The 21,773-nt window shown below is 39.3% G+C and overlaps 4 protein-coding genes across 8 annotated transcripts in view; all 4 read left to right on the top strand.

Moving 5' to 3' along the window:
• The window catches only part of LOC145523729 (olfactory receptor 2A14-like), a 350,514-nt gene that overhangs the window by 272,745 nt on the left and 55,996 nt on the right, over nt 1-21,773 (top strand). The gene's annotated exons all lie outside the window — the stretch shown is intronic.
• OR2A7 (olfactory receptor family 2 subfamily A member 7) overlaps nt 1-21,773 on the top strand; it is a 343,842-nt gene that overhangs the window by 115,539 nt on the left and 206,530 nt on the right. The window lies entirely within an intron of this gene.
• Nucleotides 1-21,773, top strand: part of LOC145523730 (olfactory receptor 2A12-like) — a 231,101-nt gene that overhangs the window by 115,539 nt on the left and 93,789 nt on the right. The gene's annotated exons all lie outside the window — the stretch shown is intronic.
• On the top strand, nt 8,687-15,029 carry LOC145522768 (olfactory receptor 2A5). The gene has a single exon (XM_081531741.1). It carries the CDS (start codon nt 11,363-11,365, stop codon nt 12,293-12,295), a length of 933 nt encoding a protein of 310 aa, XP_081387867.1. The 5' UTR covers nt 8,687-11,362; the 3' UTR covers nt 12,296-15,029.

The raw sequence follows: 21,773 nt of genomic DNA on the forward strand, positions 1-21,773 counted from the left end.
AGTGAGCAGAGGAGAGGAAATACAGGCAATTAAGCTGTACATATTGTAACTTTTTGTTTTGTTTTGTTTTGATCACATTAGTCTGATTCTTTTAAAAGCAGATTGGTAAAATTATTAATCTTTAGCTTAAATGACTGAATTACAATTAGCTGAAACTAAATAACCTTACCAGAGTCTTAAATGTGGAAGGAACAGCTTGAATAATGATTTTGTTAAACTCAGAGTTTCAGTATGAGAAGAGAAATTGGAAAACGAGAAGAAGGAGAGTTGGGCTAAGGGGACCCAAACAGGGTGACTGGGAAAGGTGTATTTACTAGACTGATTCTTACAATAGGGTTATTTTATTTGTATAGTAATTTATTTTTCATAAATAGAACACCATCTTCTAAAATCCAAAGCAGAACATGAGTAGGGATGATGCTGACCCTAAATGTTTCACAGTAGCAATGACAGCCCATGTTTGGTGGCTACCTCTGTGCCAGGTAACTGCTCTGTGCTAGAGAGTTTAAAAGTGTAAGAAATAGAAAAAAATATATGAACAGATTTTTTTGGTGATCTTTGGCTAGCAAAAGTAAATCAAAATGAATGATGAGAGAAAGAAATTGGGTCAGAGTCAGACTGGCAGATATAGACTGTTTTATATCTTAGATTCTTCTTTGTCTTATTTTCATATTACATCTTTTGGCCAATCTAGTTAATGCTTTACTTGATTCTATTTTTCTTTTTAACCAGTGTTTTATTGTTAAGTTTTAAAACTCACAGAATTTTGAAAAGAATAATATAGTGAACACCCTTATCTCTTCCTATATTTCCTAATTGCTAATTATTGGTATTTTGATATATTTTATCTTTATCTATCATTTATTTATCTATCTTACTTTCTCTAGATAGCTACCTAGGTCTATATATACCTATCTATAGCTACCTATCTATCTATATATAGATAGATAGCTATTCATATACATATGTCTGTGGCAGTTTGTGCCCCTTCCCCAAGGGATATATTACAAAGTCTGGAAATATTTTTAACTATTAAAATTGGAGAGGGATGGTACACTCATCTACTGGTTGAAGACCACAGGTGCTTCTAACTGTTCTACAATGTATCAAGCAACCCTCCACAAGGAAGAATTATCTAGTCCAAAATGTTAATAATGCTGAGGTTAATGAAAGGAATAACACTGCATGCTCACAACATTTATACATATATGAGTATATGATACAATATATACTCAAAATAAATATATAAAATTTAATACTGATACAATATTATTTTCTATCAATGGTTCCTTGGATTTTTTTTCAGTTCAGAGTCCAATCAAAGATCATGCATTGGGTTTAGCTTCTTATCTCTTTAGTTTCATTTAATCTCAGACTTTTTGTCTTTAACATCATAGGCATTTCTTAAGAGTCCAGGCTAGTTGCTTTGTGGAGTGTCCTGAAACTTGGATTCATCTTATTTAGGGCCAGATAAAACCTTTTTTTAAGGAATACTACATGGATGATGTTGTGTTCTTCCTAGTGCATCATAGCAGGGGCCCCATGACACCAGTCTGTCCCAATACTGATAATGTCCAGTTTGGTAATACGGTAGAATGGTTTCTATTAGATTACTCCATTGTAAAGGAACTTTTTCCTCCTTTGAAATTAATTAGTATTCTGCAGCATAAAGCTTAGATATTATGTGAGGATTCTGTCTCCTAACACTATTTTCAGCCAATTATTTTTGTATCCATTGACTGCCTGCATCAATTATTGTGCTGTACTTAGTCACTCAGTCGTGTCTGACTCTTTGCGACCCCATGGATTCAGGCTCCTCTGTCCATGGGGATTCTCCAGGCAAGAATACGGGAGTGAGTTACCATGCGCACCAGGGGAATCTTCCCAACCCAGGGATCAAACCCAGGTCTCCTGCATTACAGGAGGATTCTTTACCATCTGAGCCACCTATTAACTAGCCACAAAACAGTGATTTTCTAATTCTGTCCTTTTACAATTATTGGTTATCACTCTTTGCTGGGTTCAGCAGTAAAGAATCTGCCTGCAAAGCAGGAGCTACAGGGAATAGGTTTGATCCTTGGGTCAGGAAGATCCCCTGCAGGAGGGCATGGCAACCCGCTCCAGTATCCTTGCCTGGAGAATCGCATGGACAGAGGAGCTTGGTGGGCTGCAGTCCATGGAATCTCAAAGAGTTGGACATGGCCGAGCAACTGAGCACGCATACCCGCATGCGTTGCTCTCTTCCTGGTAAGACTGATCTGCATGTACTACATCCTGGGGTTTTACTGCCCTCTGGCATCTTGTTGGGTTTGTCTCATTGGAAACAAAGACAAAAGACCAAAGAGAGGGAGGAAAGTGAGGCTAAATATTTATTATTTTGTGCAACATCAGTATGGACTTGCCCAATCATTGTAAGTTTCCTATTTCTATCAGGGTACCCTTTCTGCACAGCCCTCTTTGTCTCCAGGCTCTAGTAACAGCAATCTCTTCTCCTTCAGGTGTAGAGATTATAAAAAGATTTATTAATAGCCCAGGTTCTGGCACTAGCCTAGGATATTGCACTTTCCCTTGTAGATTCCCACACCTGGCACATACATTGTAAATAGTCCCTTTATTAAACGTTCCTCAAATTATCACATTTGAGAGTATCATCTGTTTCCAGCTGTGGCCCTAAGTGATACACATGCTTTGAGTCCTCCTTTTTCCCCATCACAGGAATCAGAGAGGCATCATATGGCTCTTCAAGCTTTCATGCGATCCCTCCTTATTTTCCCTCCTGGTGTTTTCCTAATAAATCCCTTGCACATCTAATCTTGTCTTGGCATCTGCTTCTTGGAGGACCCAGACAAACACTAGCTCATTAACCTCAAGTGTTCCCCCATGCATTGGGCCTTAGTTAAGGCTCACAGAAGAAATAAGAGTGTTGAATAATCGGGCATCAATTCGGTATCTATTGAGATGATTCTATTGTAGCATATAAGCAAAGGTGTATTAATGGAATATATGGCAAAGAGATGGTTGAGTTAGACCTGGAGTTAATACCAATGCAGACAGACACATGATAGCAGCAGGAAATGTTAAAATGGAAATAATGTTGGAAGAAGTTCTAGGTTTTATTCTTTATCATCATACTTGCTTTAATGCTGCCTTGTTTTGTTTTCCTTACTGTTGCTAAAAATAAATATACAGGGAAGCATTTTGTGTAGTTGAACTAGAGAACTATGAGATGGTCTAGAGAGACCGTGCTTGAGTTCATACTAGACTCTATTAACAGAAAGATGGAAAAGGCTTCAAAATCAGTTTTAAATCAGGAGGCTGTCACTTGATGGGATTTGCTTCTTTTATAAAGAGGCAGGTAATAAATATATACTTTAAAATGCCATTTTGATGATTCACAACAATATGTATAAAGCTCTTAACAGTGTACCTGGAATAAATTGCAGTTATTTGTTTATTATTCTGTTATCTAAATGTGTGGATGGGAGAAGAGCTCAATCTATCGGTAAGACTCTTGGAGTCCCAGTCTCCAAGGAGGGTGTCCCCACACTCCACTTGAACATTAACTCTGGGGCCCCGCAGGTGAGCAGCCAGGACTTCCCCCCAAAACTCCAAACACCCCCATGCTTTCCTGTGCAACTGCCCACTGAGAGCTCCGCTGCTGTAATTAATAGTGGCAAAGTTTTAATGAACCCCACAAGGAGATTTTTACTGACACTTACTTTTTAGATCCTGAAATAGTCTCTATTCCTTTGAGATCAATTAAAAAGTTTTTGTTTTTTCCATCTTCGCCAAGATGCCTGAGGCAACTTTCCAGCTGTGTCTTTTTTTAATGAGTTCTCTAAGAGGCTCCTGCGCCTTGAGATTCTATAGTGAATGAACTGAAGTTGCAGGAGTTCTTGGGGAGTAAGGGTATGAAAACTGAGAAACCATAAAGGTGATTTCCCTGGACAGGCTCAGAGGTGCACACACCTTTTGACTTAGAATCTCTGTAGAATCATTTGCAGTCACTGAGGGAAGGAGGAAGCAAGAAAGAGTTCTTTGAAAGTCTTAATAAGTCACTGATAGGCAAGGCTCTTCCAATTAGTTTCATATTTGAGTACAGACTTTGGGCTTTCATTAACCTGATGACTCTGTCAGGTGATCCCCTCATCCCCAAGAATCAGCAAAGATTTAATGTATATATGTGTATATATATATATATATATGTGTATATATATATATATGTATAATGCTATATATGTATATGCTTTTGTTGTTCTTGTTCTTTAGGGGCTAAGTCATATCCGACTCTTTGTGACCCCATGGACTATAGACTGCCAGGCTCCTCTGTTCATGGGATTTCCCGTGCAAGAATATTGGAGTGGGTTGTCACGTCCTTCTCCAGGGGTTCTTCCTGGTCCAAGGATCGAACTTGTGTCTCCTGAATTGGCAGGCAGATTCTGTACCACTGAGCCACCAGGGAAGCCCATGTATATACTTACACATGCACAAAGCAGATTGAACATTTGATTGAACTAATCAAGCAGTTCATGATGAAAACCATTTAATTTAAACTCATTTGTAGAAGTTAGTTTGGGTAACGAAGAAAGTAATGGAAAGGACTGATATTTATTGCTGATGTGACCAGTTTTTCTGAATTCTTTGACCTCGCATTTACACTGATTTTCATACTTAACCATCTGTCAAGCATACCAATGGAGCAAGATTAGGATTAAGGTAAATGGAAGAAAGTTCAGTTCAGTTCAGTCGCTCAGTCGTGTCTGACTCTTTGTGACCCCACAAATCGCAGCACGCCAGGCTTCCCTGTCCATCACCAAGTCCCGGAGTCTACCCAAACCCATGCCCATTGAGTCGGTGATGCCATCCAGCCATCTCACCCTCTGTTGTCCCCTTCTCCTCCTGCCCCCAATCCTTCCCAGCATTAGGGTCTTTTCCAATGAGTTAACTCTTCGCATGAGGTGGCCAAAGTATTGGAGTTTCAGCTTCAACATCAGTCCTTCCAGTGAACACCCAGGACTGATTTCCTTTAAGATGGACTAGTTGGAGCTCCTTGCAGTCCAAGGGACTCTCAAGAGTCTTCTCCAACACCACAGTTCAAAAGCATCAATTCTTCGGTGCTCAGCTTTCTTCACCATCCAACTCTCACATCCATACATGACTATTGGAAAAACCATAGCCTTGACTAGACGGACCTCTGTTGGCAGCGTAATGTCTCTGCTTTTCAATATGCTATCTAGGTTGGTCATAACCTTCCTTCCAAGGAGTAAGCATCTTTTAATTTCATGGCTGCAATCACCATCAGCAGTGATTTTGGAGCACAAAAAAATAAAGTCAGATACTGTTTGCACTGTTTCCCCATCTATTTCCCATGAAGTGATGGGACCAGATGCCATGATCTTAGTTTTCTGAATGTTGAGCCTTAAGCCAACTTTTTCACTCTCCTCTTTCACTTTCATCAAGAGGCTCTTTAGTTCTTCTTCACTTTCTGCCATAAGGGTGGTGTCATCTGCATATCTGAGGTTATTGGTATTTCTCCCAGCAATCTTGATTCCAGCTTGTGTTTCTTCCAGCCCAGTGTTTCTCATGATGTACTCTGCATATAAGTTAAATAAGCAGGGTGACAATATACAGCCTTGACGTACTCGTTTTTTTTGGAAGAAAAACCTAGGATAAATTCAATTCGTTATAGACATCCCAGGCAGGAGAGACATTGATAAGATATTGCTGATGGAATTTAATAAAGAATATCTAGACCATTATGGAAAGATAAGTAATTTCCCCATTTCTCAAAAACCTCTCCCCCAAATAAGCCAGCAAACAACTAGTAGTCAAAAGAGCGTCCTCAATATGCTAGGATTAATTTCTTGTGTAAAAAATTAGATGAATTAAATTCAATTTATTTTAGAGAGAGAGAATTCTTAGGGTGAAGAACTACTTGATAGAAATAAAAAATTTGAAGTGTTAAGAACTCTTTTAGAGCAAGGAAGCTTTATCATACACGTGTATCTTTTCTTCCTTCGGAGATACCACTGATATTTCTAATGGAGCAAAAGGTATAATTCACAAGAACAAATAGAATGGCAGAGGAGACATAAGCAAACAAGAGAAATTGTAACATTAAAAATATATATATATAAAAGGTACATGGAGGAACGAGAGCTAATATATCAGAGAGGAAGCAACCAAATAACAAGCATGAAGAAGGGGGAGCCACTAAGCAGTAAAATGTATTACCGCTCACAGCCCCTGAGAGTCGGGAGACTTGAGGCTGGAGACAATGAAATCACCACATATTTTTATTGTATTTCTGGTTAACATCTTAATAACTGTCTCTTTGGAAATTTAAGTTTTCTATACATGTTGAATAACATTCACACTTGTACAGATCAATGTAAATGGAAAATGATGTGAAAAAGTATTGCTTGTCTTAAAGCATGATAATGCCTTTTTCTTAGTGACTTTGGCTTCACTTACTTGTGTCTATAAATATTAACTTCAGCGTAGCTATATGCAGAATATTCTTGTACCTAAAAAATAAAGTTAGAATTACTCACAGGATTAAGGTGAATAGTTTTCATCCTGGCATAACATATAACATAACTCACTGGTTTTTTTAAATTCATATTTTCTGGTTTGTTCCTCATCTCTTATCTTTTCTTAGCTCTCATTGGGAGATTAACTTCCTCTCATCATCTCTTAAATATTGGTCTTTTGAAAATTCAGGTATAGTTGATTTATAATATTATGTTAGTTTTAGATATACAACATAGTGATCTGATATTTTTGTATATTTTATTGAACTCCATTTAAAGTTTTATAAAATATTAGCTGCATTTCCTGTGCTGTATAATATATGCTTATACTTTATTTATTTTTTACATAGTAGTTTGTACCTCTTAATCCCCCACCCCTATTTTATCTCTAACCCCTTCTCCTTTCCTACTGGTAACCACTAATTTTGTTCTTTGTGTCTGTAAGTCATTTGAAGATTTATTACAGTTATATCCATTTATATGCTTTACTTTTTAGATACCAACATGTAAATTATAATATGTAGTATTTGCCTTTCTCTGACTTATTTCACTAAGCATAGTTCCCTCTAGATCCATCCATGTTAAAAATGGCAAAATTGCAATTTTTTATGGCTGAGTAATATTCCATTGTTCATATAGACCAGTCTGCTGTATCCATTCATCTGTCAATGGACACTTAGTTGATCCCGTATCTTGGCTATTATAGATTTTCCTACAATGAACATTGGGGTGCCTGTCTCATTTAGAATCAGTGAGTTAATTTTTTGGATATATACATAGGAATTAAATTGCTGGATTGTATGGTAGTTCTATTTTAGTTTTTTGAGGAACCTCCATGCCATTTTCTACAGTGCTGTGTGCTAAGTCACTTCAGTTGGGTCCGACTCTTTGTGACGCTGTGGACTGTAACCTGCCAGGCTCCACTGTCCCTGGGATTCTCCAGGCAAGAATACTAGAATGGGTTGCCGTGCCGTCCTCCAGGGAATCTGCCTAACCCAGGGATCGAACCCAAGTCTCTTATGTCTCCTGCACTGTCAGGCAGGTTCTTTACCACTAGCTCCTATACCAGTTTACATTCCCATCAGCAGTGTTCTAGGATGCCCTTTTCTCTACATCCTTACCAGCACTTCTTATTTGTGACCATTTTGATGATAGCATTCTGACCAGTATAAGGTGATACCTCATTGTTTTTTTTGATTTACATTTCTCTGATGATTGTGCATCTTTTCATGTGCTCATTGGCCATCTGTAAATCTTGTTTGGACAAATGTCCATTCAGATCCTCTTCCCATTTTTAAATTAGGGTTTTTTTTTTGACATTGAGTTGTATCAGCCTCATAAGCCAGACTCCTGGGATGCACCCAGGCTCTGCTTTTCTTCTCACCACACATCAAAAAGTCACAATCCTGATACCTGTGTTTCTTTTACATGTTTCACATACCTTATCTCCTGTCTAGGTCTATAGCTACCACCTTAACTCAGGTACTCCTTACTCTCACATGATAAACCTTCAGGTGGCTTCGCTTCATAGTCCCCAACCTTATTCTTTTAAATAGTACTCTACACTTAGCAAAAAGTATAACCATATATTTTGTCATATCATTATAATTATTTAAAATGAAGTCCAACATCTGACATGTTAAGGAAACTTGTCTGTGAGCCCCTTTCCAATATTACTCTTCTGCTGTGCCCTCTTCACACCCTCGGGTACAGTCTGGCATGCCATATTCATCTTACATCTTCCTGAAGAGGGTTTAAGCATCTCATTTATCATGAAGCATGTCCCACCTGCCTTTCAGAATAATCTAGCACCATTGTATACTGAGCATACTCCTATCACAGTTCCTTAAACATTTATTTGCCTGGCTAATTCTGTAGGGAGACTACAAGATCCTTGAAGACCAAGGTAATGTCTCACTAACGTTTGAATCTTTAGTGTCAAGGACAATGGCCGCATACAGCAGATACTCAGTAAATATAAATTGAATGAGTGAATTATAAATGAATGACATCTAAATTATTGTGATTCATATGAGTAATCATGGATATTAAGTGCTGCTGTATTCATATACAAATACTATGTAGAAATTAGAAATCATCTTGGCAGTATTTTATTTAATTCTCCAGTTTGGGGTAGTCAATTTCTTTTACGTTGTTAAGTTCTTCAGCTAGTTTCCTAGCCATGCAAAGCTTCTAAACTTTCTAATCACTCCTCCAGAGGTTTTAGGACAATTATTCCTTGAGCTTCTTTATTCTACCCATGCAAATGTATGTGCTATGAATCCTTGATTAGGCAACCAGAAACTATAGGCATATTTCCTTTCGTGTCTTCTTAACAGAGAACCACATTGCTCATATGTTAACAATCTCCTGGGCTGGCCCAAAAGTTCGTTTTATGGAAAAACTTGAATGAATCTTTTAGCCAATTCAATACTTCTCTTCAGTAAAGAACTGGCTGTGTTCTGAAAAGAGAGTTTAGGCTATTTCTCTCCGAAGCTTTGCCCAATAAATAAATGTGTATACAAATACACACTCATACAGACACACATACAAACACACACACACACACATATATATGTAGGCATGACACACATAAGAGAGACAATAAGACGAATTTTCAAGAAACCCTCTATTGTTTTATTGTTTGACTATAGAGACAACACCTCAGTCCAAGGCATCATTAATCAGAAGGCTCACTGAACTTTATGAGTGTAGCTAAGGATGTGAATTAGACATTTGTTGCCCTCTAAATGGCAAGCCTTCTACCAGATACCTCTTCAAGGCCAGCTCTACTCTGCTTTCCCTCCTTCCTTTCTCCTGACACCCTGTATCACATTTCACGTACAACCTGGAGAGAACTCAGCATCTTTCTCAGCACAGTGCAAGAAGGTTGGTAGAAGTGTTTTTCTTATCTATTAACACTAACTTAGAGTTATCGTAGGAGAAAAGGAGAAAGAAATTAATGCCCATTTCAAGTCAATTTCTCATTAAGAGTGATGTTCTGCTTCCTCCCAGCTCCACTAAATCCATCTGGGGTAAGCCTGAGATCTAGGAACATGTCACCATCCAAGTACCTGGGGAGTGTAATTTACAACGTGGCCCCAGGAGTTTGTTTGTTCTTACTACTTCATGACTTCCGTGTGTATGGATCCATCTGGGTATTAAGTCATCACCTGCCAGCTTCTTTTCTCCTGAACATCCATCCCCAGAATCCAGAGAAATGTAGACAAAGAGTTAAGCAATTTTTGTTCCCCTGCTAGAGATGGCATCTGTGTTTTGTAAGTCCTAGTCCCCTCCCCCTCAGGGACACTCAGGGGACAATCTGGGAGGACTTGGGCAGAGATGAGCATAAATCCTCTACTGCTGGTGCTCATAGTGAGCAGGGATCCAGTCCCTGCATCTGCCTGTGTGAAAAAAGCGGGGACAGCTCCTGCAGCTGCAGAGCCCCTCATTCAGAGATAGGTGGGGGAACCCAGAACCTCAGCTTGGGTCTTCAAAATCTCTCCTGGCATCTGTGCTGTTTCCTGTACATATAAACCTATCTCTGAGTTAAGACCAGAGCCACAGTGAGTAAAGGACTTTTGGCCAAGTGTGATCATTTAGAGAAGCTGGGATCTGGAGAAAGGAAGGACTCCAGAAATCAGCACACTGAATGGGAAGTTCAGGGCCAGTTTACGGGCAGACAGATTTCTGGGCTTAAGACAGCCTTGGGATTTGCAAAGCTGGGTCATAAGCTGCTCGTTGAGAATGATCATGTATATCATGAATTGTCAGGTAATAAGTGTATACTTCTATGGAACATTTCATGTTCTCCCTTTCTGTCACACTTGTCACCTTGTTAACCATGGGTGGCCATAAGGCAGGTAGAATGGTAACCAAAAAATTAAAGGAGAGTCAAAAGACGTGATTAAATTCCAGAATATACTCTGGATGTTATTCCTAAAGTAATACCTTTTATCCATCCATCCATTCATCCATTCAACAAATGCACTGTACAAATGCGTGGGCCCAGAAATAACATCTCCTTAGAACCAAGGAAGCAGTCCTGCAAGAAGGTGGTATAGGGCAGGAGTAGGAATATAATAGAGATCCTTGCCCTGATCATAGATCATAAACAACTTCTGTGAATGCTGACCAGATCAGTGATGTCACTCTGCTCATGCCCAGAGTGGAAAAATCTAGATTTTCCTGCGTAGTATCAGGAAGAAAAATCTTGGTGCCAATTTCATTTGCTAAAGCTTTAAAACTAGTGAACACAGAAGGAAATATACCTCCTTGAAGTTGCATTTGTAAATCTCATTCCCTGTCTTATTTATGTATTTACTCCAAGATCATGGTGTATTTATTCCATTGCAACTGCTGTATGCAATGTATCCTGCACAAACTTTAAAATAAGAGCGAATCAAATGATAAAGTATGAGCAAAATTTGAGAACTGAAGAAATAAGAAAGCAAAATGAGAATGTAACTATGGACCTTTCTTAAAAATAAAATGATTAGTCATTATGGAGAACAATTTATTCTGTGGCTACTATCTTGACAGTTATGAGTATAAACTTTGCAATCAGAGTTAAATAAAATTCTGTAGAAATGGAAATAATACATGACACCCTGTGTTCACTGATCCTATTTACGGGAGGCTTTCTGCTTTACTGTGGATTAAAAGACTTGACATGATGCATTTGAAAACGATTGTTAGCTGAGTCAGCACACGGTGCAGACCACAAACTCCCTCTTGCTGTTAATGGCTAATCCAGACCCGCATTGTTCCTCAGCCCACAGGGCACTGCAGCAGCAGTCAGTGATCAGCACAGGCACTGTCGCCAGGGCATGACGGAAAATCAGACATGGGTCACGGAATTCATTCTACTGGGATTTCCGCTCAGCCCAAGCATGCAGACGCTCCTCTTTGGGCTCTTCTCCCTGTTCTACATTTTCACTCTGCTGGGGAATGGGATCATCCTGGGGCTCATCTCTGTGGACTCCAGGCTGCACACCCCCATGTACTTCTTCCTCTCACACCTGGCCATCGTCGATATTTCATATGCATCAAACAATGTCCCAAAGATGCTGGTGAACCTTCTGAACAAGAAAAATACTATCTCCTTTGTCCCATGCATAACGCAGACCTTTTTATACATGGCTTTTGCACACACTGAGTGTCTCATCTTGGTGGTGATGTCTCATGATCGGTACGTGGCCATCTGCCACCCACTACGTTACTCTGTCATTATGAGCTGGAGAGTGTGCATCAGCCTGGTGGTGACTTCCTGGACATGTGGCTCCCTCCTGGCCCTGGTCCATGTGAGTCTTGTCCTGAGGCTGCCCTTCTGTGGGCCTCATGAAATCAACCACTTCTTCTGTGAAATCCTGTCTGTCCTCAAGCTGGCCTGCGCTGACACTAAGCTGAACCAAGTTGTCATTTTTGCTGCTTCTGTGTTTGTCTTAGTCGGGCCCCTCTGCCTGGTGCTGGTCTCCTACGCGCGCATCCTGGTTGCCATCCTGAGGATCCGGTCAGGTGAGGGCCGCAGGAAGGCCTTCTCCACCTGCTCCTCCCACCTCTGCGTGGTCGGGCTCTTCTTTGGCAGTGCCATCGTCATGTACATGGCCCCCAAGTCCCACCACCCTGAGGAGCAGCAGAAGATCCTTTCCCTGTTTTACAGTCTTTTCAACCCCATGCTGAACCCGCTGATCTACAGCCTGAGGAACAAAGAGGTCAAGGGTGCCCTGAGGAGAGTGCTGTGGAAGGACAGGCTAATGTGAGGGATGCCAGGCAGAGTCCTGAGGGTGGAAGATTTGTTCTCTGTGAGATTTGGGAGAATGGCAACGTATGTGCCTTAAAATCTCGTGTCTTAAATCTCTGGCATTAAGAATTTATATTGATCGGATACTGTGCCTAACTCCTAAACATGGAGTTCTGTGCAGACTACAAACATGAGCAGAAGTTCATGGAGAATATAGGCCACGAGAGAAGAATCGTGAGGTGGTGAATGCATGGCAGAGAGCCATCAATTCTCAGGGCCAGTTCCCAACACTAAGGTCTAGTTTCTTTTCTTTTGAGGTTTTGTTGTCTCAAATCTCGTTTTAAATTCTGCTGCAGTTTCCTCCCTTATAAGTATAAGCACATGCTAATAATGTCATAATAAACGCTGCTACAACAGTGCACTTCTAACAAGACAGAATAAGCACTGACCTTGGTTAAGCAGGATCCTATTGGGAAATGCAGTAAGAGCTATAGAAAGAGCCAACTACTTGTTCTGGAACTTAAAATCTAATGAGGATGCCATGTGTTCTGAAAAATCACCTGAATCTGAGCCTAATGAATTTATTTGTGTGAAAACAAAAGCTTAATTTTGAGAATTTTTTGATATGGGAGAAAAATATGAAGATCTTTGTTTTATTTAAGATTGCACCATTTAATTAGAAAGAATTTGTGTTTAGAATAACAGACTCTCATATTTATATGTGAGATATATAATGAGATAGATGTTTATATGCGAGTCTGTTATTATGGAGAGCTACCTTTTTCAGAGTTCAGGTTACAAAACTGGGAGTAGATGACAATTGATCCTTATGAAGAAATATTATAGGGTTTAGAAAATATTATAAAAGGAAGTATCAAGAGGTGCTAATAGCTTGACATAATGTTGTAGGCCCACATTTAGAACCAATAAGAAAACAAAAACTTGATAAAGACTTGCAGGAACCTCAACACAACTCCAAAGAGCACCTGCTCCATGTGATATAAGTCACATATTCTGGACCCAAGTGATCGGAATGATAGGGGAAGGTTTGTTTCCTTTTAACACAGGTTCAGGACCTAAGTGGCCAATACAGTAAGGCAATGGTGATTTGTTCAACACAGAAGGAATGATATCTTTTGAATTTTCTTCTCTTGTTTTTTCTTGTAGCATCACATGACATTTGAGTGTGTGATATATGATGACAGTATAAGTATCTTTCTGTAGATCTATGTTTTCACCCTAATTCTTTCTTGTGTCATTTCCATTCTATATCTTTCTTCTCCTCTGAAATTAAAGAATCAAAGAGGAAACTTTTCCCTTCCACCTTTTCTCCTAATGCACTGTTTTCCACTTAGTTCTCAGAAAGCCCAGTTACTGACTCTTCTCATTGACTATTCTGTTCATTAGTTCATTTGGGTAAATCATTTTTTCTCTGGCCATTATCTTAGTCTTCTTACTCCAGCAGTATCAGGAAATTGCCAACCCCCAGAAATCCACATTTACTCCAGTTCCCTCCCCACGCAAAAAGAATAATGTGAATAAAGAGATAAATATTAGCCCTAAATGTAACCTTTAAAGCACTATGTAATTATTGTGTATCCTCTTTTAAAGGCAGGAGCAGGTCATATTTTCATAGAAATGATTTTTTAAGTATAACTAGAAAAATTATGTTTTCTGAAATGTGTATGTGAGTGCTCAGTCATGTCCTGGTCTTTGCAACCCCATGGACTGTAGCCCACCAGGCTCCTCTGTCCATGGGATTCTCTAGGCAAGAATACTGGAGTGGGTTATTATGCCCTCCTCCAGGGATCATCCCAACTCACATACCCACATCTCTTAAGTCTCTTGCATTGGCAGGTGGGCTCTTTACCACTGGTGCCACCTGGAAAGCCAAATATGTATACCTTATATTAAAATTAAAACCCCCAAAAATAAGAGGAAGAGGAAAACATAGGATAATTTGCCTCATACAAAACATAAACCATTGATTTGAACTCAGAATTTTTCTACAAGGACTCATTAGAAAAATCAAGGGATTGTATTCACTCTTGTGTCAGTTCAAAAATACTTGAGAAAGTTTGCATTCCCAATAACAGTGTAAGAGGGTTCCCTTTTCTCCACACCCTCTCCAGCATTTATTGCTTGTAGACTTTTGGATAGCAGCCATTCTGACTGGTGTGAAATGATACCTCATTGTGGTTTTGATTTGCATTTCTCTAATAATGAGTGATGTTGAGCATCTTTTCATGTGTTTGTTAGCCATCTGTATTTCTTCTTTGGAGAAATGTCTGTTTAGTTCTTTGGCCCATTTTTTGATTGGGTCGTTTATTTTTCTGGAATTCAGCTGCAGAAGTTGCTTGTATATTTTTGAGATTAATTGTTTGTCTGTTGCTTTGTTTGCTATGGGAATGCAAACTAGTACAGCCACTATGGAGAACAGTGTGGAGATTCCTTAAAAAACTGGGAATAGAACTGCCATATGACCCAGCAATCCCACTGCTGGGCATATACACCGAGGAAACCAGAATTGAAAGAGACGCGTGTACCCCAATGTTCATCGCAGCACTGTTTACAATAGCCAGGACATGGAAGCAACCTAGATGTCCATCAGCAGACGAATGGATAAGGAAGCTGTGGTACATATACACAATGGAATATTACTCAGCCATTAAAAAAATACATTTGAATCGGTTCTACTGAGATGGATGAAACTGGAGCCCATTATACAGAGTGAAGTAAGCCAGAAAGAAAAACAACAATACAGTATACTAATGCATATATATGGAATTTGAAAGATGGTAACGATAACCCTTTATGCGAGACAGAATAAGAGACACAGATGCATAGAACAATTTTATGGACTCTGAGGGAGAAGGTGAGGGTGGGACGTTCTGGGAGAATAGCATTGAAACATGTATATTATCATATGTGAAACAGAACACCATTCCATGTTCGATGCATGAGACAAGGGCTCAGGGCCAGGGCAATGGGATGACCCAGAGGGATGGGATGAGGAGGGAGGTGGGTGGGGGGTCCAGGAAGGGGAACTCATGTAAACCCATGGCTGATTCATGTCAATGTATGGCAAAAACTATTACAATATTGTAAAGTAATTAGCCCCCAACTAAAAAAAAAAAAAAAAAAAAAACCTAGCTATTCCCAAAATTATTTCAAAATTGAGAAATAACTATATATCATATAATAAAAAACTATTGTTAAAAAAAAAAATACTTGAGAAAGAATTGACCAAAAAGACCAATCTTATGTGAAGGTAACTGGGGTAGACGAATTATGAAGAAATATCCTGTAACAGGTCTGAGGAGTGGCTCTGACTGAAAAAAAAAGGAAACAAAACTATATTTTGTTAATAAATTGCATAAAATGCTTAACTAGATAAGAGATTACTATGAATTGTTTCAATATTTGTGTTATGAGATTTTAATAAATTATATTTTGTTGTGATCCATTATATGTATATATATTAATGCTTGCCATAGTTTTGAAAAAGCTGAGAGCAAGAGGTAAAAAGGATACATTTACTTGATGCTTAGGAGTCTTCTTGATGTTTCCCAATGTTATCCTTCTCACCTTTCACCCTTAATACTATAAAGTAGATTTAAAAAATGTATTGGAGAATATTTGCTTTATAGTGTTGTGTTAAATTCTTCTGTACAGCAAAGTGAATCAGATATACATATATATATATATATATATACATATATATATATATATATATCCCCTCTTTTTTGGATTTCCTTCCCATTTAGGCCACCACAGAGCACTGAGTACAGTTCCCTGTGCTGTTCAGCAGGTTCTTGTTAGTTATTTTATACACAGTGTCATTAGGGTCTATATGTCAATCTCAATCTCCCAGTTCATCCCCCACTCTCATTCCCCTCTCAGAGTCTATATATTTGTTCTCTAGAAAAATGGCACAGATGACCCTATTTGCAAAGTAGAAATAGAGACACAGACGTGTAAAGAAGGTATTATTTTCTTCCTTTAATAAATAAGGAAACAAAGTTTAGAGTGATTTAGTAACTTTCTCTACACCTCACAGCCAATAATAGGACAGAGTTGGGAGTTTAATATCATTGTACTGATTTCAAACCCACACTGCTTATTAGTTTTCTTCCTGAAACATCACCAGTTTTACCTGAACCTGGCATAGGCTTGGCATCTGCATGACAGCAGTGTGGCAAAGAAATATATTATAAAAAGAGTAGAATGGAAATTTAAGTGATCACACAGTAAGATTACATGCTGATAAAACTCATGATTTAAAACCTACATTGTTTTGGAGAAAGTCTCATTCAAATGAAGTTGAAGAACAGTGCAGAGGAGCCTGGATCTAAAATGGTTTTCATTGTTGTTGTTCAGTTGCCAAGTCGTGTCCGACACTTCACTACCCCATAGACTGTAGTATGCCAGGCTTCCCTGTCCCTCACCATCTCTCAGAGATTGCCCAAGTTCATGTCCATTGAGTCGATAATGCCATCCAACCATCTCATCCTCTGTCGTCTCCTTCTTCTCCCACCTTCAACCTTTCCCAGCATCAGGGTCTTTTCAGATGAGTCAGCTCTTCACATCAGGTGACCAAAGTATTGGAGCTTCAGCTTCAGCATCAGTCCTTCCAATGTTAAGGACAGAGGGAGGGTATTCAGAGTTGATTTCCTTAAAGATTTACTGGGTTGATCGCCTTGCTGTCCAAGGGACTCTCAAGAGTCTTCTCCAGCACCACAATTCCAAAGCATCAGTTCTTCAGTTCTCCGCCTTCTTTATGGTCCAGCTGTCACAACCATACATGACTATTGGAAAGACTATAGCCTTGAGTATACAGATCGTTGTCGGCAATGTGATGTCTTTGCTTTTTAACTACTAGAAGAAGATGAAACTGTAAGAAGAATTCTACATAAACTGTACACTCCATATGTAGTGGCATTTGCAGAAGGATTCATGAGATAGCATCTAGGATAGGAAATACATACAAAAATCATCTCTCTGTAGTCTGTAGCTTTGTTACATTCACTTCCCTACCCACAACTAAGATGTCTCACCAGCTATATATCTAGAATAGCTCTACTAGGAAGTTTCAAGTTCTACATGTGGAAATATAAATTCAGTGTTGTTGTAACTTGCTCATTGGTTGAAATTTCAGCACTTTTAGAGGTGTGCTCATTGTATAGCTTTCTCTGTCCTTAAGATTGCCTGCCAAAAATTGTAGTGAGATTAGAAGAAGAATAAATAGATGAGCAAATAAACAAATGAACAGATACATTTTTTAAAATACTATCAGTGTTTAGACTGGAAAAAAGAAATAGAAGAGCTATTTTCAAATGTCCCACAGAATATCCTTTAAGAGGTAAAAGTGGTAGTTTATTGCTTCCCTGGTAGCTCAGCTGCTAAAGAATCCACCCGCAATGCAGGAAACCCCAGTTTGATCCCTAATTGGGCAAATCCCCTGGAGGAGGGCATGGAAACCCATTCTAGTGTTCTTGCCTTGAGAATCCCCATGGACAGAGGTGCCTGGAGGGCTACAGTCCATGGGGTCACAAAGAGTTGGACACAGCTGAGCAACTAAGCACAGAGGGAAAAACTAGAATCAATAAGTAGGTATATAAGGAGATGGAATAAAAATCCATGTGAGAAAATGTTTTCTAGCATTGCAAGTTACCCAACAATTATATCTTACTAATTGGTGTGCGGTCTTCTTATAAATATACAAGCGGAGGCTGAATGAATATGCATGGATTGAATGGATATTTGGAATATATTCTCTCCAAAGCCTCTTCAGTCTTAAAAATTTTGTTATTTCACAATAAGCTTTTTAATTTTATTTTTCACTGTGGGAAAGCTCCAATTGATTTTAAACAACTACTGCTGCTGCTGCTGCTAAGTCGCTTCAGTCGTGTCCGACTCTGTGCGATCCCATAGACGGCAGCCCACAACGCTCCGCCCTCCCTGGGATTCTCCAGCCAAGAACACTGGAGTGGGTTGCCATTTCCTTCTCCAAAGCATCAAAGTGAAAAGTGAAAGTGAAGTTGCTCAGTCGTGTCTGACTCTTCGCGACCCCATGGACTGCAGCCTACCAGGCTCCTCCGTCCATGGGATTTTCCAGACAGGAGTACTGGAGTGGGTTGCCATTGCCTTCTCCGAAACAACCAGTAGAGATTTTTAAATGGTAACAGAATTTTTCCATGTCAAAGTCCAAGCTACCTCATTCTTTCAATTATTGAGCCAGTTCATCAAAAGAAGATATTGAAGTAGGAAAGAATGGTTGTATAAGCTCCATACTGGTGGTTCTCTTACTTTAATTTTTACACTGCCACCATACTTGATTTCTGAACGTAGGTGGCTTCACATTTTAAAATACTAACTCAAACTCCAATCATAGTAGCTCAAAGACTTTTGCTTCAAACACAGAGCAGCAACAGATAAAGTATGAAAAGAGAAAATTAAAAAGACAAAATCAGCCTGCAAGGCGAGATAAACATCTGTGTGGACCATAAAGAAAGCATAAATGACCTGTAACTGATGCTGACACCATGGGTTTGCTGGAAAGCTGTCAGGAGAGGCAATATCTTTTCTCTTAGAAACAAAAGATACTGAAGTGTGATAATGAGGAAATTGGGTCAGGCTTCTTCCTTGAAAATAAGGTATGAGGAGGGCAGAAGGGACTCCCTTTGTTTGGTAATGGAGCTCAAAAATCTTTTCATTCAAAAACAGCTTCACAATACAGCCTTAGGAGAATTGCAGGATAAGAATGTCAGAACCTCCAGGCATAACATTGCAGCCTGACATGGAATCCAGCCACCCACTCTATCTGTGCTGGATCTCTGATATACTGAATATCACCTAGGGAAATAATCCTAAACAGTTAATGTAGGAACTAAGTCTGGATATGATGGCTTATAAATTAAGCTAAGACAGTCTGTAATCTTCTAGATGAGAGAGAGAGAGAGGAAGGAAGGGAGGAAGGAGGGAAGAAGAGAGGAAGGGAAAAAGAAAGGAAGGGAGGAAGGAAGAAAGGAAGAAACTGGTTTGAAGAATAAGCTTTGAATCTATTTTCATGACTTGAGGAAATCAGTGCCAAGAAAAACAACCAAAAACATCAACTGTAATATTAACTCACTTTTGATGATATTCATTTTGTGACATAAGGAATGAGCAACTTGACAAACACCTTAAATTTGTATGTTTCAAATGCATAAACAGACTTTTTAAAGCCACGACAACTGTTTTAAATGACCAGGGAATTAAAAAGATTAGAAAATAACAAGTAGATTTCAAAAAGAACCAATTAAAAATCTTAGAAATAAAACTATCATCCCTGAAATAGAACAAAAAAAAATCAACAAACAGGATAATTTTAGACTGAGCACATTAGAAGAAAGAGTTTGTGAAATAGAGGATGTGAAGTGAAAGTATTAGATACTCAGTCGTGTCCAACTCTTTGTAACCCCATGAACTGTAGCCCACCAGGCTCCTCTGTCCATGGAATTCTCCCGGCAAGAATACTGTAGTTGTTAACCATTCCCTTCTCCAGGAGATCTTCCCAATCCAGGGACTGAACCTGGGTCTCCTACATTGCAGGCAGATTCTTTACCATCTGAGCCACCAGGGAAGCCCCAAATAGAAGATACTAGTGAACAATTTACTAAAACATGCAGCATATTATTTTTTAAGAAAATTGAATAAAAATCACATACAAGCTAGACTGAAATGCAATATTCATTTATCTTATAGGAATTCCAGAAGAAAGGACAAAATGGGGCAGAAGAGTAGTTGAATATATCACTCTTGAGATTTTTTTTTTCTGATTGATGAATGTGGGAATTCTCAAATCAAGAGAGTACTCTGAGTATCAAGCAATGGTGAAAAAAATAAATCCATGTCTAGACATATTACACATAATTAAAGCTCAGAACATTAAGGAGAAGGAGAAAACTTGCAAAAGTTTCAGAGGAAAAAATAGCTACAAAAGAATAACAGAGTAATAGCAGACTTCTCCTCAGCAAAAAAGATGGCAGAAGAGAATTTTCAAAATGAATGAGGGAAATGTCAAATTGTGTGTCAAATGAAACTTGAACAACTGAATAATGATTTTGATGTCCTTTATTTAAGGGAAAACAACCCATGGATTGGAGGAATGCAGTGCCTCATAAACAGTGGAGCACTGTTCCCAAGGGATTTTGGACAAGAGAAAATCTTACAAAGTGTTAGAAGAGGTCATATAGGAAGAGGACTTGATTGACCAGGAGGCTGGAAATTTCTTTATAAAGCTGCTGCTGCTGCTGCTGCTAAGTCGCTTCAGTCGTGTCCAACTCTGTGCGACCCCATAGACGGCAGCCCACCAGGCTCCCCCGTCCCTGGGATTCTCCAGGCAAGAACACTGGAGTGGGTTGCCATTTCCTTCTCCAATGCATGAAAGTGAAAAGTGAAAGTGAAGTCGCTCAGTCGTGTCCGACTCCTAGCGACCCCATGGACTGCAGCCTACCAGGCTCCTCCATCCATGGGATTTTCCAGGCAAGAGTACTGGAGTGGGGTGCCATTGCCTTCTCTAGCGGGTTCTGTTTCCTAGGGTAAGGTAAACCAGCTAAAGCTGAGTTGTAGGACTGTGATTAATGTATGTTATGTCTCCTTGACAGGTGCTTTCCATAAGTACAGGCTGAATTAGGTTTATTTTGTGGGGTGTATCAGGCCACTGGGGTAGCCTACATTCTGTGGGTCTTGATACACAAATTAACTTTATCACAGAGTATGGTAGTGAGAGGGCTTCCCTGGTGGCTCAGACAGTGAAGAATCCACCTGCAATGCAGGAGACCTGGGTTTGATCTCTGGGTCAGGAAGATCCCCTGGAGAAGGGAATGGAAAGCGACTCCAGAGTTCTTGCTTGGGAAATCCCATAGACAGAGGAGCCTAGTGAGCTACAGTCCATGAGGTGGCAAAGAGTCAGACATGACTGAGCAACTAACGCTTCACTTTTATAGTAGTGAGGAGGTCCAATGGGATTAACCTTATCAAGGAGGCAGAATAAGAACAGTTTTGAGGAATTCTATTTTTCTTTTGAAGGCATTAATTCATGATGGAAGATTTTGCCTTTCATTAGAGGATTGATTTTGTTGGCCATGAGAGCAATGATAATGACAGCATTCAGCTCTCATCTTGAATGGATAACCACCCAGTTAATGTCATCAAAAACCTTCAAGGAAAAGGAGCCCAAATAAAGTGAAATTTATAATCCTAAAATAAAATATGTTGTTCTCATTAACCTGTTAGATATGCAACAAAATCTGTCAGTGTAGCTGACAGATGAACCTACAGAAAGTATAGTCAGTGGAAGCCAGGTGTTGAAAGGAGGATTCTGAAGAATAAGAAAGAAGGCAAAAACTGAGGAAAAGAAAAAGGAAAGAGAATAAAAAGTATGAAAGGGATTCTTGCCCTTGGCTGAACTTTGAATCACCTAGGAGCTCTGGAAAACCTGTGGGCACTTACAG

This window comes from Giraffa tippelskirchi, chromosome 10 (assembly GCF_054371585.1).
Source record: "Giraffa tippelskirchi isolate mGirTip1 chromosome 10, T2T-mGirTip1v1.2.pri, whole genome shotgun sequence".
NCBI classification, from domain to species: domain Eukaryota; kingdom Metazoa; phylum Chordata; class Mammalia; order Artiodactyla; family Giraffidae; genus Giraffa; species Giraffa tippelskirchi.

Bases quoted from the DNA above. Each gene is read 5' to 3' on its own strand.
- LOC145522768 (XM_081531741.1), top strand. From the start codon at position 11,363: ATGACGGAAAATCAGACATGGGTCACGGAATTCATTCTACTGGGATTT.